This window comes from Clinocottus analis, unplaced genomic scaffold (genome assembly GCF_023055335.1).
Source record: "Clinocottus analis isolate CAN_PGR_092001 unplaced genomic scaffold, fCliAna1.0.p SCAF_71, whole genome shotgun sequence".
In the NCBI taxonomy this organism is placed as follows: Eukaryota; Metazoa; Chordata; class Actinopteri; order Perciformes; family Cottidae; genus Clinocottus; species Clinocottus analis.
Window position 1 is genome coordinate 67,798 of NW_027176231.1, and position 12,203 is coordinate 80,000.

At 43.3% G+C, this 12,203-nt stretch overlaps 1 protein-coding gene across 1 annotated transcript in view; it reads right to left on the reverse strand.

Annotated features, from left to right (window-relative positions):
* The window catches only part of LOC137779312 (X-linked interleukin-1 receptor accessory protein-like 2), a gene marked incomplete at its 3' end in the record, with an annotated part of 242,124 nt that overhangs the window by 58,100 nt on the left and 171,821 nt on the right, over positions 1-12,203 (reverse strand). The window contains exons 3-4 of the mRNA XM_068566951.1: positions 10,947-11,116; positions 8,968-9,071 (exon numbers count right to left, since the gene is read on the reverse strand). Coding sequence (XP_068423052.1) covers positions 8,968-9,071; positions 10,947-11,116 — 274 coding nt within the window. The remainder of the gene's footprint in view (positions 1-8,967; positions 9,072-10,946; positions 11,117-12,203) is intronic.

Genomic DNA, 12,203 nt, shown 5'->3' on the forward strand with positions numbered 1-12,203 from the left:
CCAAAAAATACGACCAAAAAAAAAAAAAAAAGAAATTAGGACCTTTTTTTTTTAATTAGGACCAAAAAAAAAAAAAAAAAAAAAAATTACGACAAAAAAAAAAAAAAAAAAAATTAAGGCCCAAATAATTTTTTTTTTCAAATTAGGATCGAAAAAAAAAATTTGGACCAAAAAAAAAAAAAAAATTAAAACAATTACGACAAAAAAAATAAAAATAAAAATAATGACCAAAAAAAATAAAAATAATTAGGACTCCCCCCCCCAAACTGTTTTTTTGGGGGGGGGGGGGTTGACTTGAAAAAAGGCCTATTTTAATTTTTTTGTGGCGGAAATGGGCTTCCATAGGATCGGCATCTGGCAAAACCAGCTTCTTTTTTTTTTTTAAAGAATTCTCTGGCACCTTATGGCTTTACTATGAAAATACCAGATGAAGAGAAAGGAGAGGCCGGTCGTCGGCGTGTTCCAGCCTCCATGTTGCACACGCCTGAAGCATTTCAACCAAACAAACCCCTGCGTGTGTCTTGGTGAGAGCCGAGCCGCCGCCGACCAAGTCAATTAGCCGCTGAAGCCAAACGAGCCAAACATCCAGGAAAAACAAAACAGCCACAAACACAAAACAGCCACCGAGGCGACCAAACGCAAATGTCTGGCCAAGATGTCTCCAAAACGAAACCAGCACTCAGCCACACAGTCAGCCGGCCAATTCACAAACTCCCCGTCCCAGGGTCCAGATACTCACTCACTCCCTCCCTCCTTCCCTCACTCACTTACTCACTCACTCCCTCACTCACTCACTCACTCACTCCCTCACTCACTCACTCACTCACTCACTCACTCACTCCCCACGAGAGCGCGTTACATTTCCATCTGAAAAGTGAAAAGCGGCCAAAGCCAGAAGCATGAAATCTCTCATCTCACGCTACCTTGTTCACTATATAACACTCATTATTTTGTTCTCGCCGAGTCCTTTTTTTCTCCATCGGTTCGTCCTCTGTCTCTCTCCTTCTTCTTCGTCCTCCTGTGTGTGTCTGTGTGTGTCTGTGTGTGTGTGTGTGTGTGTGTGTTCTCGAACGACTTTTTGATTCTCTTTCTGCCCGACTCTCTCACAGTGTTTGCAGGACGGGGTTTGGTGCAAAGTCTCTCTCACAGTGTTGCAGTCCCAAAAAATAAACTGAGACCTCTCACTGCGTGTATCAATTTCACTCTAAGTGATGTGTGTGTGTGTGTGTGTGTGTGTATGTGTGTGTGTGTGTGTGTGTGTGACCTAATCATAGTGGTGGCATAGAGGGTCTCGGGCCGTCGCAGCATGCCCTCTCCCCCTCCCGAGGTCCTTTCACCTGCAGAGAAAATGGATTTTTGCTTTTCTTTTCTCCTCCACTCATTGCTCCATCTCTCTTTCTCTACTTCCCCCCCTCTCTCTCTCTCTCTCTCTCCCTCTGCTCTTCTCTCCCTCTATTTACCCGTTCTCCTTGACTCTCTCTTCCCCACCAGTCAGCGCACATCTTTCTCTCTTGCGCTCCTCGTGTCTCAGACGGCGTTATTTTACCGTTAAGGTCTCTGGAGAGAGAATGTTATTCCACCTTTTAATGTCTGCTCACCTTTGGTTTTATCGCCATCTCTCTCTCTCTCTCTCTCTCTCTCTCTCTCTCTCTCTCTCTCTCTCTCTCTCTTTCTCTCTCTCTCTCTCTGACAGACACTGGGGATGTGCAGGGCTTTGAAGATCAACAGGTAAAAAGACAAATGGCCGCCTTATGCAATGAAGCGTTTGAAACACGGCAGAGGACGGAGGGCAGTTATTCACCCTGTGGCATTTTGTTGCACAGAAAAACATTAAAAGAAGATGGAAAAACTCACTTTTTACTGACTCCATCCTCACTGGTTCCACCAGGAAGTCCTCATGTGAAGCTGTTAATGGAACCTGCTGGATTATTATAATCGGCCCTCTTCTGTAACTTTATTGTTCACGGCGCCTCGACGCTGGATTATTGTTTCTGCGGTGAAATGTTCAGTTGTGTATAACAATCATAAAATGTTTATTCTTTTATGTAGAACTCTAATGAAAAGAGGCGAGAAAAATATCATTTGGGAACATTAAAGGATTTTGTAAATGCCCCACTTTGGCTTCCCCAAGTGGTAATTTAAAAACAACAAAAACAAACAACAAGCGCCAGCACATGGTTGTTCCACTGAGGAAGAACTGGGAGACTTCAATTTAAACTGCAATAAAAAGGAAAATGTGTTATTTTTTTTAACATTTTGGGGGCTGTCTCACTAATAACAGACACCATGTGATGTATTATCGCCTCTTTGAAAACAAAGGTTTATATTTAATGGATCTATGTCCATTATTCACTCCCAACGCCCGAGAAAAACACGAGCTTAAGCTGCTGAATGCAAAAACGTGTCGCGAGCAAAACCGTCGTCTTCCTGCGGTACGGCTTTCATGCGCGCCTTCTAAACGCAGTGTGTCGTGTTTTTCTAGCGGTTTTCAGGCTTAAAAGTTAAAATATCCTCAACTTTTAAGCGCGAGGCGCGGAGACACACAGCTCGTCAACGTCACACTCGGCCAAGGCAGCCAATCGGATCGAGCGAGAGGCGGAGCTTTATTACTTTACCACTTCCCCCCTGTTTTCGTGTGGCGGGAAATTCAAAAGAAAATGGCGACCGCCGACGAGGCGCTAATGTTAGCGGGATTTAATTACAAAAAGCTTTACAATTCTAGATGAAAACCTTTTGTGTAATATTGTGAAACCAAAACCTTTGTTTTTTGGGGGCTATTTGCTTAAAAGCTTCATTTTGTTTTCATTTTTATCGCCCGGTTGCGCGTGAAAGCTTCACTCCACTGGCGCACCGAGCTGTTTGGGCGTGATCGGCCCCTAGCGTGACAGCATGAGAGCCAAACAGTAAAGTTGAGGACCAGAAGCTGAACTATGAGCTGAAGCTCACCGAGAAGCTGCGGTGGAGGTCGCGAGAGGAGCAGTGAACTTTGCAAATACTTCATACTTATTATTTCTGCGTTCCATAAACATCTATTATTTTTCTGTTTGCATATTTCAGGAATGTGGCTCGCTCACTAATTATCTTGGAAGATGATATTTCCATTCATAATCCAGCCGACGGACCTCTGAATGGTTGACTGGAGACGTGGGCAGAGCCTCAGAGGACTGAAACCAGGCGACACACATTTTAGAAACTCAAAATACATAAATTGCGACACATGTTTTGATGTGTTTGGACGACGCACAACAACGGTGAATCCAGCAGCAGCTCATATTTGTCTTAATATTCTTATTCAAGGCAGGATGTGCGAGCGCTTCAAGGGCTTGTCAGCGACCTCGAAGAGAATAGGAAACATTATTTGCCAGCAGCTACTGAGCTCGGGGCGGACCGGGGGCAGACTGCATGAATTAGAGAGACCCGGGCCGCTTTGTAGAGGTCGCGAACAGGATCAATGCTGCCTGTGGATGGCAGCCATTTTGCCTCAGGCCAACACAGTTCTAATGTACACTTGAATACAGCTGTCACCTTTCTTCTGTTTCTTCTTCTGACATTGAGTTTTCTTTCATTAATTAATTTAATTGTCTGAACACATTGTCAGAGAGGAGTTAATTAGACCCTGCTTCTATAAAATGGGCTCAAATGTACTTTATTCTCTCAGTGTAACTGTGTCTTTGGGCCGTATACGTCACACAGGTGGGAATGTGATGCATATTGAATGTACTTTTCTTAGATGCAGTGTAAAACTGTAGAGTTATAACGACCAGGAGATGCTTTAGACGCATTAGGAGGCGACAATAGTCTCACAAACTGCTACCTTTTGCTGTTATGTACGTCCCCGTGGCGTTCACTCCAGAGTAAAGGAGTATTTAACGTCCAAAACAACTGTGTTGTTGGTGGGAGGAGAGGCGGATGCATCCAACACACGCGGGACTTTCAGCCCCTGTTTGGGCGCCGCGTTGCGGTCTAATGGTTGTGTTGTTGTTGCCTAAACCAAATTACGTGGGTTTGTTGCCGAAACCTGGCAGTGTGAAGTGGTTCTGAGCCCAACTCTGATGTGGTTTTGATGCCTAAAACCAACTTAGATGTTTAACAAAATGTCATCATGCTAAAAAAAAGACAATTTGTGTCAAAACCAATAGATTGACTGTTTTTTGACTAATTCACAAACTACCGTGTGACTGTGTTGAATGACATCATGATACAGAGAGGAGATCTGTTTACAGTGAACAGAGGTAAACAAAACCTAAAACATCTAACATGAGATTCTTGAGAGGAGGCCGGAGGGACGGTGAGTAAAAACAGACTGAAGGAAAACTATGTCATGTATGAGGAAACTAAATTCCAGAGCAACTGTTTCAGCTTGTTGGTTCCCAAAGGAAGCCGGACATCTCATCACAAACACACATCTATCATGGACAGATGGATGGATTGGTGTGTGTGTGTGTGTGTGTGTGTGTGTGTGTGTGTGTGTGTGTGTGTGTGTGTGTGTGTGTGTGTGTGTGTGTGTGTGTGACAGACGTTGATAGATGAACAAGTAGAGTAACAGGTAAGTGAACGCACAGCAGGATACAGAAAGCAACGGGAGACGCTCACAGCAGGAGGCCGACAACTCATCACTCCACTATTTAAAATAAAGAGATTCATAAGCGTCACCAGGCTGTTCCCGCCAAGCCATCGTATCGCTACGGCAACGGAAAATAATGCACATCAGAAAAACAAACAAGTCAGCTCTTTCAGCTGTTTGTTGCTTCAACCTAACTAAGTAACTTTGTTGCTTCAACATAAGTAAGTTTGTTGCTTTAACATAAGTAAGTTTGTTGCTTTAACTTAAGTAATTTTGTTGCTTTAACCGAAGTAAGTTTGTTCCTTTAACATAAGTAATTTTGTTGCTTTAACCGAAGTAAGTTTGTTGCTTTAACATAAGTAATTTTGGTTGCTTTAACTTAAGTAAGTTTGTTGCTTTAACCTAAATAAGTAAGTTTGCTGCTTCAACATAAGTAAGTTTGTTGCTTTAACTTAAGTAAGTTTGTTGCTTTAACCTAAGTAATTTTGGTTGCTTTAACTTAAGTAAGTTTGTTGCTTTAACCTAAATAAGTAAGTTTGTTCCTTTAACATAAGTAAGTTTGTTGCTTTAACATAAGTAAGTTTGTTGCTTTAACCTAAGTAATTTTGGTTGCTTTAACTTAAGTAAGTTTGTTGCTTTAACCTAAATAAGTAAGTTTGCTGCTTCAACATAAGTAAGTTTGTTGCTTTAACTAGGTGTAAGTTTGTTGCTTTAACTTAAGTAAGTTTGTTGCTTTAACTTAAGTAAGTTTGTTGCTTTAACCTAAATAAGTAAGTTTGTTGCTTCAACATAAGTAAGTTTGTTGCTTTAACTTAAGTAAGTTTATTGCTTTAACTTAAGTAAGTTTGTTGCTTTAACTTAAGTAAGTTTGTTGCTTTAACTTAAGTAAGTTTGTTGCTTTAACTTAAGTAAGTTTGTTGCTTTAACCTAAATAAGTAAGTTTGTTGCTTCAACATAAGTAAGTCTGTTGCTTTAACTTAAGTAAGTTTGTTGCTTTAACTTAAGTAAGTTTGTTGCTTTAACTTAACTTGCATTATAGCTAATTACCGACTCTGCGGCTACTTTACGATGTGTTCATTTTTATGGCACAAAACTCCGTCACTTTGTGGTTTTGTTCCTCTCCCGCTGCCGGCCTCCAGAGTGTTTCCTCCATCCAGAGTTTTCCGGTCGGGTCGGTTCTTCCTCGCGTCCTCGATCGCCACCGAGTGGAACCGTTCGTAGCGGTTGTGCGCAACGCGACGGCCGCACGAGTGTGAAGGTGAAACGCCGACGGGCTCGCAGGGGAAGAACGAAGCTGAACCTTGGCGGCGTGTTCGGAGACAAGTGGAGCGCCCACACGGTCACATCTCCACAGGAGGCCTTCATCCATCTACGGACGGTAATCTCGGCCAATCAGATTAATCGGATGTTTTTTTTTCGCGAGTGTCAGGTGGAAAGCGTGAAAAGGGTGGCTGTATTATTTTTTTTAAAGCAACAGAACCGATTTTCTTCATCAGAGAAACAACAAACACGTCAGACCGACGACGACGAACGCGTTTCAAAGCACATTCTGCCTTTTTCTGTGTCTACACATCCTCGATACAACCTTCTAGTCATATAATGTGATCCAGTTGGTACAGGAGGTGCTGCGTGTGTGTGTCTGTGTGTGTGTGTGTGTGCACGCGTGTGTGTGTGTGTGTGCGTGTTAATAAGAGACCCCGAGACAATGACAGACACCGAGCCCTAATTAGGTTGTCATGCTGAGCGAGCGAGGGGGAGAGAGAAAGAGGGAGAGAAAGAGCTTATTAAGGAGGATAGGTGTCAAGCTCTGGCAGGGGAAGAAGAAGAAGAAAAAAAAGGAGGTGGGAGGAGAGGCGGAGGAGGGGATGAGAGGGAGGTAAAGAGAGTTGGGCGCAGACAGAGACAGGGGAAAAGAAGAGGAGAGAGAGAGAGAGAGAGAGAGAGAGAGAGAGAGAGAGAGAGAGAGAGAGAGAGAGAGAGGAACTGGAGAAAGGAGGCAAGGAAGGAAAGCAGATGAAGGTGAAGGAGACGGAGGAGCAGCTTCAGTTCACGTGAAACAAAGACATGAAGACGCTTCAAATACGGCCGTCGTCCGCGTGATGACGCTTCGTTCTTCTCGTCTACGTTGTAGTTTCTTCCTTCGATGGTTTCATCCGTCCTTCCTCTCAGGGACGAGGACACGCTCGTCTGGACGTGACGGACTGAGAGACGTGGTTGCAAAAAAAAAGGGTCGGAAAGTGGGACCTTGAGCCGCTGCGATGAAACGATGGAATTTTCTTTATGACTCTTTAATTAACATTTCTCTAGAGGCCAAATTCTTGATAACTGAACGGAGAGGACGTTCAGTCTTCAGCGTTGCGCGACTAAAAAACGAAGGTCGGAGTGCCGATTTGCGACGACGTGAGAAAATAAATCACGCAAACGAAGCAGCACTGTGTGAAAAGATGGAGGATGGATGGAGGATGGATGGAGGTGTGCTACAACCGCAGGGGAAAGCTTCAGTCCAGGCCAGAGAGGTTTGAGTGGAGTCTGTTGAGCGACTTCGCTGCTTTATGGACCCGGTCCTAAAGACGAAGGCTTCAAAATGTATTTTAAAAGGAAAGAGAAGATTTGATCTCCTTTAAGCGTATTTTCATTACATCGAAACAGCAAATATCATCATACTGGATGAACTCGTCCCTCTGGATGATGTCTGGCTGCTGGCAAAATGTTTACTTTTCACAGGGCATATTTTAATTTAGTTCATTATGCACAGACACACACACACACACGCACGCACAAACACACATGCACAAACACACACTTGCAGGTAAACAACACTCTCAGCCTTGTACTGGGCTACAAAGCCAACTGCGGGTTGATACCACCTCGACCATATCAAACAAATCCACACACACACACACACACACACACACACACACACACACACACACACACACACACACACACACACACACACACACACACACACACACACACACACACACGTATCCCTGAAGGACCACAGAGGACTCAGGCCAGATTACGCTGTAGCGCCAGCAGCCATATTGTAAATATTCAATATACGAAACTGGCAGCGATCCACAAAGCAGAGGGGAAAATACACACACACACACACACACACACACACACACACACACACACACACACACACACACACACACACACACACACACACACACACACACACACCTCTAAAACCTAGACACAGGAGAAAAGTCTCTATATTCTGGAACAAACCTCACAAAGTGAGATGCAAATGATTTAAAAGTATGTTTTCTAAACGTCGGCTCGGCTCTCGCTGATTAAAGAGAGTTATCAACGGCTCACTTAAGGTGGGATGATTTTTAAGGTGGACCTGTTGTTCCAGCCACTCCAGAGATTTGCTCCGTGTATTTATACATCGATAAGTATCTGTACTGCTTAACTGATTGCAGTAATTGGTAGAGAGTTTGCTAAATTGTTGTTCGACGGCTTTTTGAAGATAAACTGCTAATGTGCCACAGATTAATTAATCTGTTTATTAAGGTAAATATGCACGGAGAAAATAATGAGAATGTTGATGATGAATAGTATTATTTTTTAAATATCACTAATGGGCTTTTTCTTCCTCTCTCACGATGGATACTGAGCACATTCAGACATCCCGATAGCAGCGCTGCTAAATGCTAACACAATGTATTATTTTATATCTTTTTTTCAAAGTTTATTTGTGAAAAGATTTTTTTTTTTTAAACATTTTAATCATAACTATGAACATTCGGAATGATCTCAGCAAGATTTGCCAAAAATGACCTTTTTCAAGCCGAAATATAAATCTGGAAAAAAATTTGAATAAAACACAAATCCTTTGCCTGTTACCGAGGATTTTAGTAAAAAAAAAACCTGTCGTTCGGTTAAAAAATGGAAAGGTTATAAGCTTTATGCCTAAACCTGCTCGGATTGGGGCATGCTGGGTATTAAGATTGGATAAACGTCTGCTTAAGACGTGTGACACGTTTGAAGAAACATCCCCGAACACAAAAGCCGTCGCAGGCTGAAAGGTCGAAGGAGAAGAACAAAGAACAACCCGGTGGAATCAGACTTTGTAAAGTGTAAATTTTACAAAATTGTAAATTTATCAACGATCTAATGAAACTTAACGATAAGTTAACTCTTCCCACAATGCTTTGCTGTATTTCAGCAGTTTAAATGAAGTCAATCAACGTTGTGGTTCCAGAGATATTTTAGCTAACGTGACTTCACTTATTTTATCATTTCTTTCTCTAATAATAGACGCTTCGAGGCTTCGAGGCTAAAATGATCCTGGAGGGTCGTGGCTGTATAGAAGAACCGTCCCTCGAGGGGCGCAGTCAGGACGGTTGTCGAGCCGTCGGTCCGGGTGTGTGTGTGTGTGGCGCTACCTGAGCACGCAGGTGTAGAACCCATTGTCTTCCATCTCAGCCGATCTGAACCAGATGGAGTCGTCTTCTTTACTCAGCCGGTGACCCGAGAAGATTATCGGCTCCTGAGGAGCACAACACACACACACACAGACACACAAACACACACACCGCGGTGTTAACAGCAGTAACACAACAACAACCGGCATGAAGATGTAAGCCTCTTTATTAAGTCGAGCGACATAAAGACCCTCTGTGGTATTAACTAGTAGACATACAATGAGAGGCAGAAGGGCATAGCGCTGCGCCCGTAGCATCAGGTTTTAACATTTAATTAACACGCATTATCTTTGTAATCCGGCTACTTCCTGTTTAACCATTCAGATTTAAGCCACACTGCGGTAAAGGGGAGTTTTACTGGATCGCTTGGGACCGGCATGATGGATCAGTCCCTCTACTTTCTGTCTATTGGCTATTACTCAAACACTTTCCAAACATGGCAAGCAAGGAGAGATTCTCCACACTTTCACAACTGTACACTCGAGACATTTTTCTTTCTTTTACTGACTGATTTAAGTGTGTTTTCCCCCCAGTGTGAACACTTTAAAACCTGTATTGGGATGCAGATTGGATCTAAAAGGCAAAAACAATTAAAGAAATGTTACGTTTCCAGTCCGCTGAGGCTGTTTCTTAACAAAAAGTCGACTATTCTTCTAGTGAAAAGCCAAGTTTCCTTTGTTCTGAGCTGAAACATGATATCATTCATTCACAGCCTGAAGCTTCACTCGCTCATTACACATTAAACATCCTCCGTGTTACTTTCTACTTCCATACAACTAGATCAGTAATATTCCTGCAGTACGGCCTCCGGCCACAGGCGGCAGCACCGGACCACGGCGCTGCTGAGCAACGCCTCACATGTCTGCGTGAAGGAGACTTCCTCCGCCATTTTTTCTTCTGTTATATATCCTTCCTCGTCTCTCGTGGAGACTTTTAATAGTCAGAATAAATCATATTTGGGTTATTTCAGCCTGACATTTTGTTTACTGTCACTGCAAAGTCTCTCGAGTAAGTTCATATTTTTTTATATATGTATTTCTTCCAGTAAAAAACATTTTATGAATCCCTGATTTACTGAAACGTCCTGGTTTCATTTCACGGCCATGAATGACAATAATAATACAGCTTGATGAGATGGTTTTAGTATCTTTAGATATAAACAGTTTTTAGCTTCCAAGCAACTGACGTAGTAATACTAGTACTATATGTAGTACTATGTGTAGTACTATATGTAGAACTACTGAAACTGCGTTTCTTATTACGTATGATTCTTATTTTAAAACATTGGACTGCTTTTTGGGGGACTTGCCGGAGCCCAAAAGTCACCGAATGTTGCCCTGGTGTCGGGCCGGGTGACCACAGACGTATGAAACAGCCGTCAGATTTGTGTCAGAAAAAAAAGTCTCTCTAGCGCCCCCTAGGAGTTGGACCGGCCAATTGACTTGAACAAATTCACACATGTGCAGCTCCACCTGCTGGACATAAAAAGCCTCTCAGACCCATAAAGTCCGCCTTCCTAAATATTCCGCCATTTTGAATTTGGTGAAAAACACGTTTTCGCACTTTTCTACTAGAACGCTTCGTCTGATTCCTACCGGACTCCCTGTGCGTCATGAATGGAGTTGTATCATCAATATTGTGTTGAAATCTTTTTGATATCTCACTGTGTTGAGGAAAGACAGACCTATCACATCTTAGGGGCGTGTCTGCTTCTTTTTTTTAAACTTTTAATCCAAACTATTTGAGTAAAACAACCACAAACACAAGCGTTACATATTCTATTATTGGATATTGGACAAGTGACCTTTTGAATACTCATAACATTAAAACTATATTCATAATCCATAAGTGTTATGTATTCAATAGTTAAGACTTTTTTATGCTTTTGACTCTAACTATTTGACTAAATCAACACAAGCGGCTCGTACTGGCGCTCGTACCTCGGCGTCTCCTTTGTTCTTGTACCAGATGAGCCGCAGCTTGGCGTTGGTGGCCATGCTGTAGTTGGTTCGGATGTAGCTGTAGAACAAGGCGCACTTCACCCGGACGGGCTCGTCGGCCAGGACGTGGTACTCCTTCAGGTCCACCGACCAGTCGATGCATCCGTCCACTGCCAGGAGAGAACAGACGGGGAGAAGCATTGAGAAACATGGCGATGGATGTAAAGTACACGCAGCGTTGAACGGGGACAATCATCAAAAACACTTCAGAAACTACTTCATACAGAAAACATGCTTTCCAGGTGGAACGAGCGATGAGAGAGACTGAGGAAGAGAACGAGAGCGACGTGGATGTTGTCTCTTCTGCTTTTTCTTTGGCAATATTGTTCACCTTCGAGGCAAAAAACTTAATCAATTTGATTAAAATGAGTTTTCTGTGAGCCGGTTGGAGTAAAAGATGAAAAGAGATTCATGTGGACAACGTTGTGAACAGTAGACGCCAACGGCATAACCGGAGGGAGGAGCAGTGAACGACTTAATGAACTAAAACATAAAGGAAAAGACAGACTAATTACATTTGTTGTTGGTTTAATGAATTGATTTTTGCCTTTGTTTATCATCCATATACCGCCCCGAGACATGTGAGACGAAAGAAAGAAGGCAGAGCGAAGAGAGGAAGACGAGGAGGTCAAAGCCAAAAGAAGAAGAAGAAGAAGAAGAAGAAGAAGCAGCGCTGCAGCGTCAGGTCGACCGTAACGACTCGAGCTGTCGAGACGTGGAGGTCAGGACAGGAAATGACAAGCAGCGTTCCCGAATGGACTTCCTCCCTCCTCCTGTCCATCACTCCCTCTCTCTTCTCTCCGTCCTCTGACTTCCTCCTCCCTTCTTCCTCTTCGAGGCTTCACACAGAAGCAGTCCCCGTTTCAACTGAAGCCTTCACACACTCCGCCTGGAGGCCTTTCCCTCTGAATCACAGCCTCCAGCGGTGAAGCCTCTGGAAACGCCGTCCCCACAAAAAACACCTCCTCAGCCTCACGTCCTTCATCCTGGTGCTCGATTACGCAACACTGGGACGAGGGTTGTGAGTCAAAGAGCATTATTTAGATACGAGCAGACGAGGGGGTCCGAACACCAAGAAAACAACACAACATCAAATGTGTCCCTTTGCCACACACACACACACACACACACACACACACACACACACACACACACACACACACACACACACACACACACACACACACACACACACAC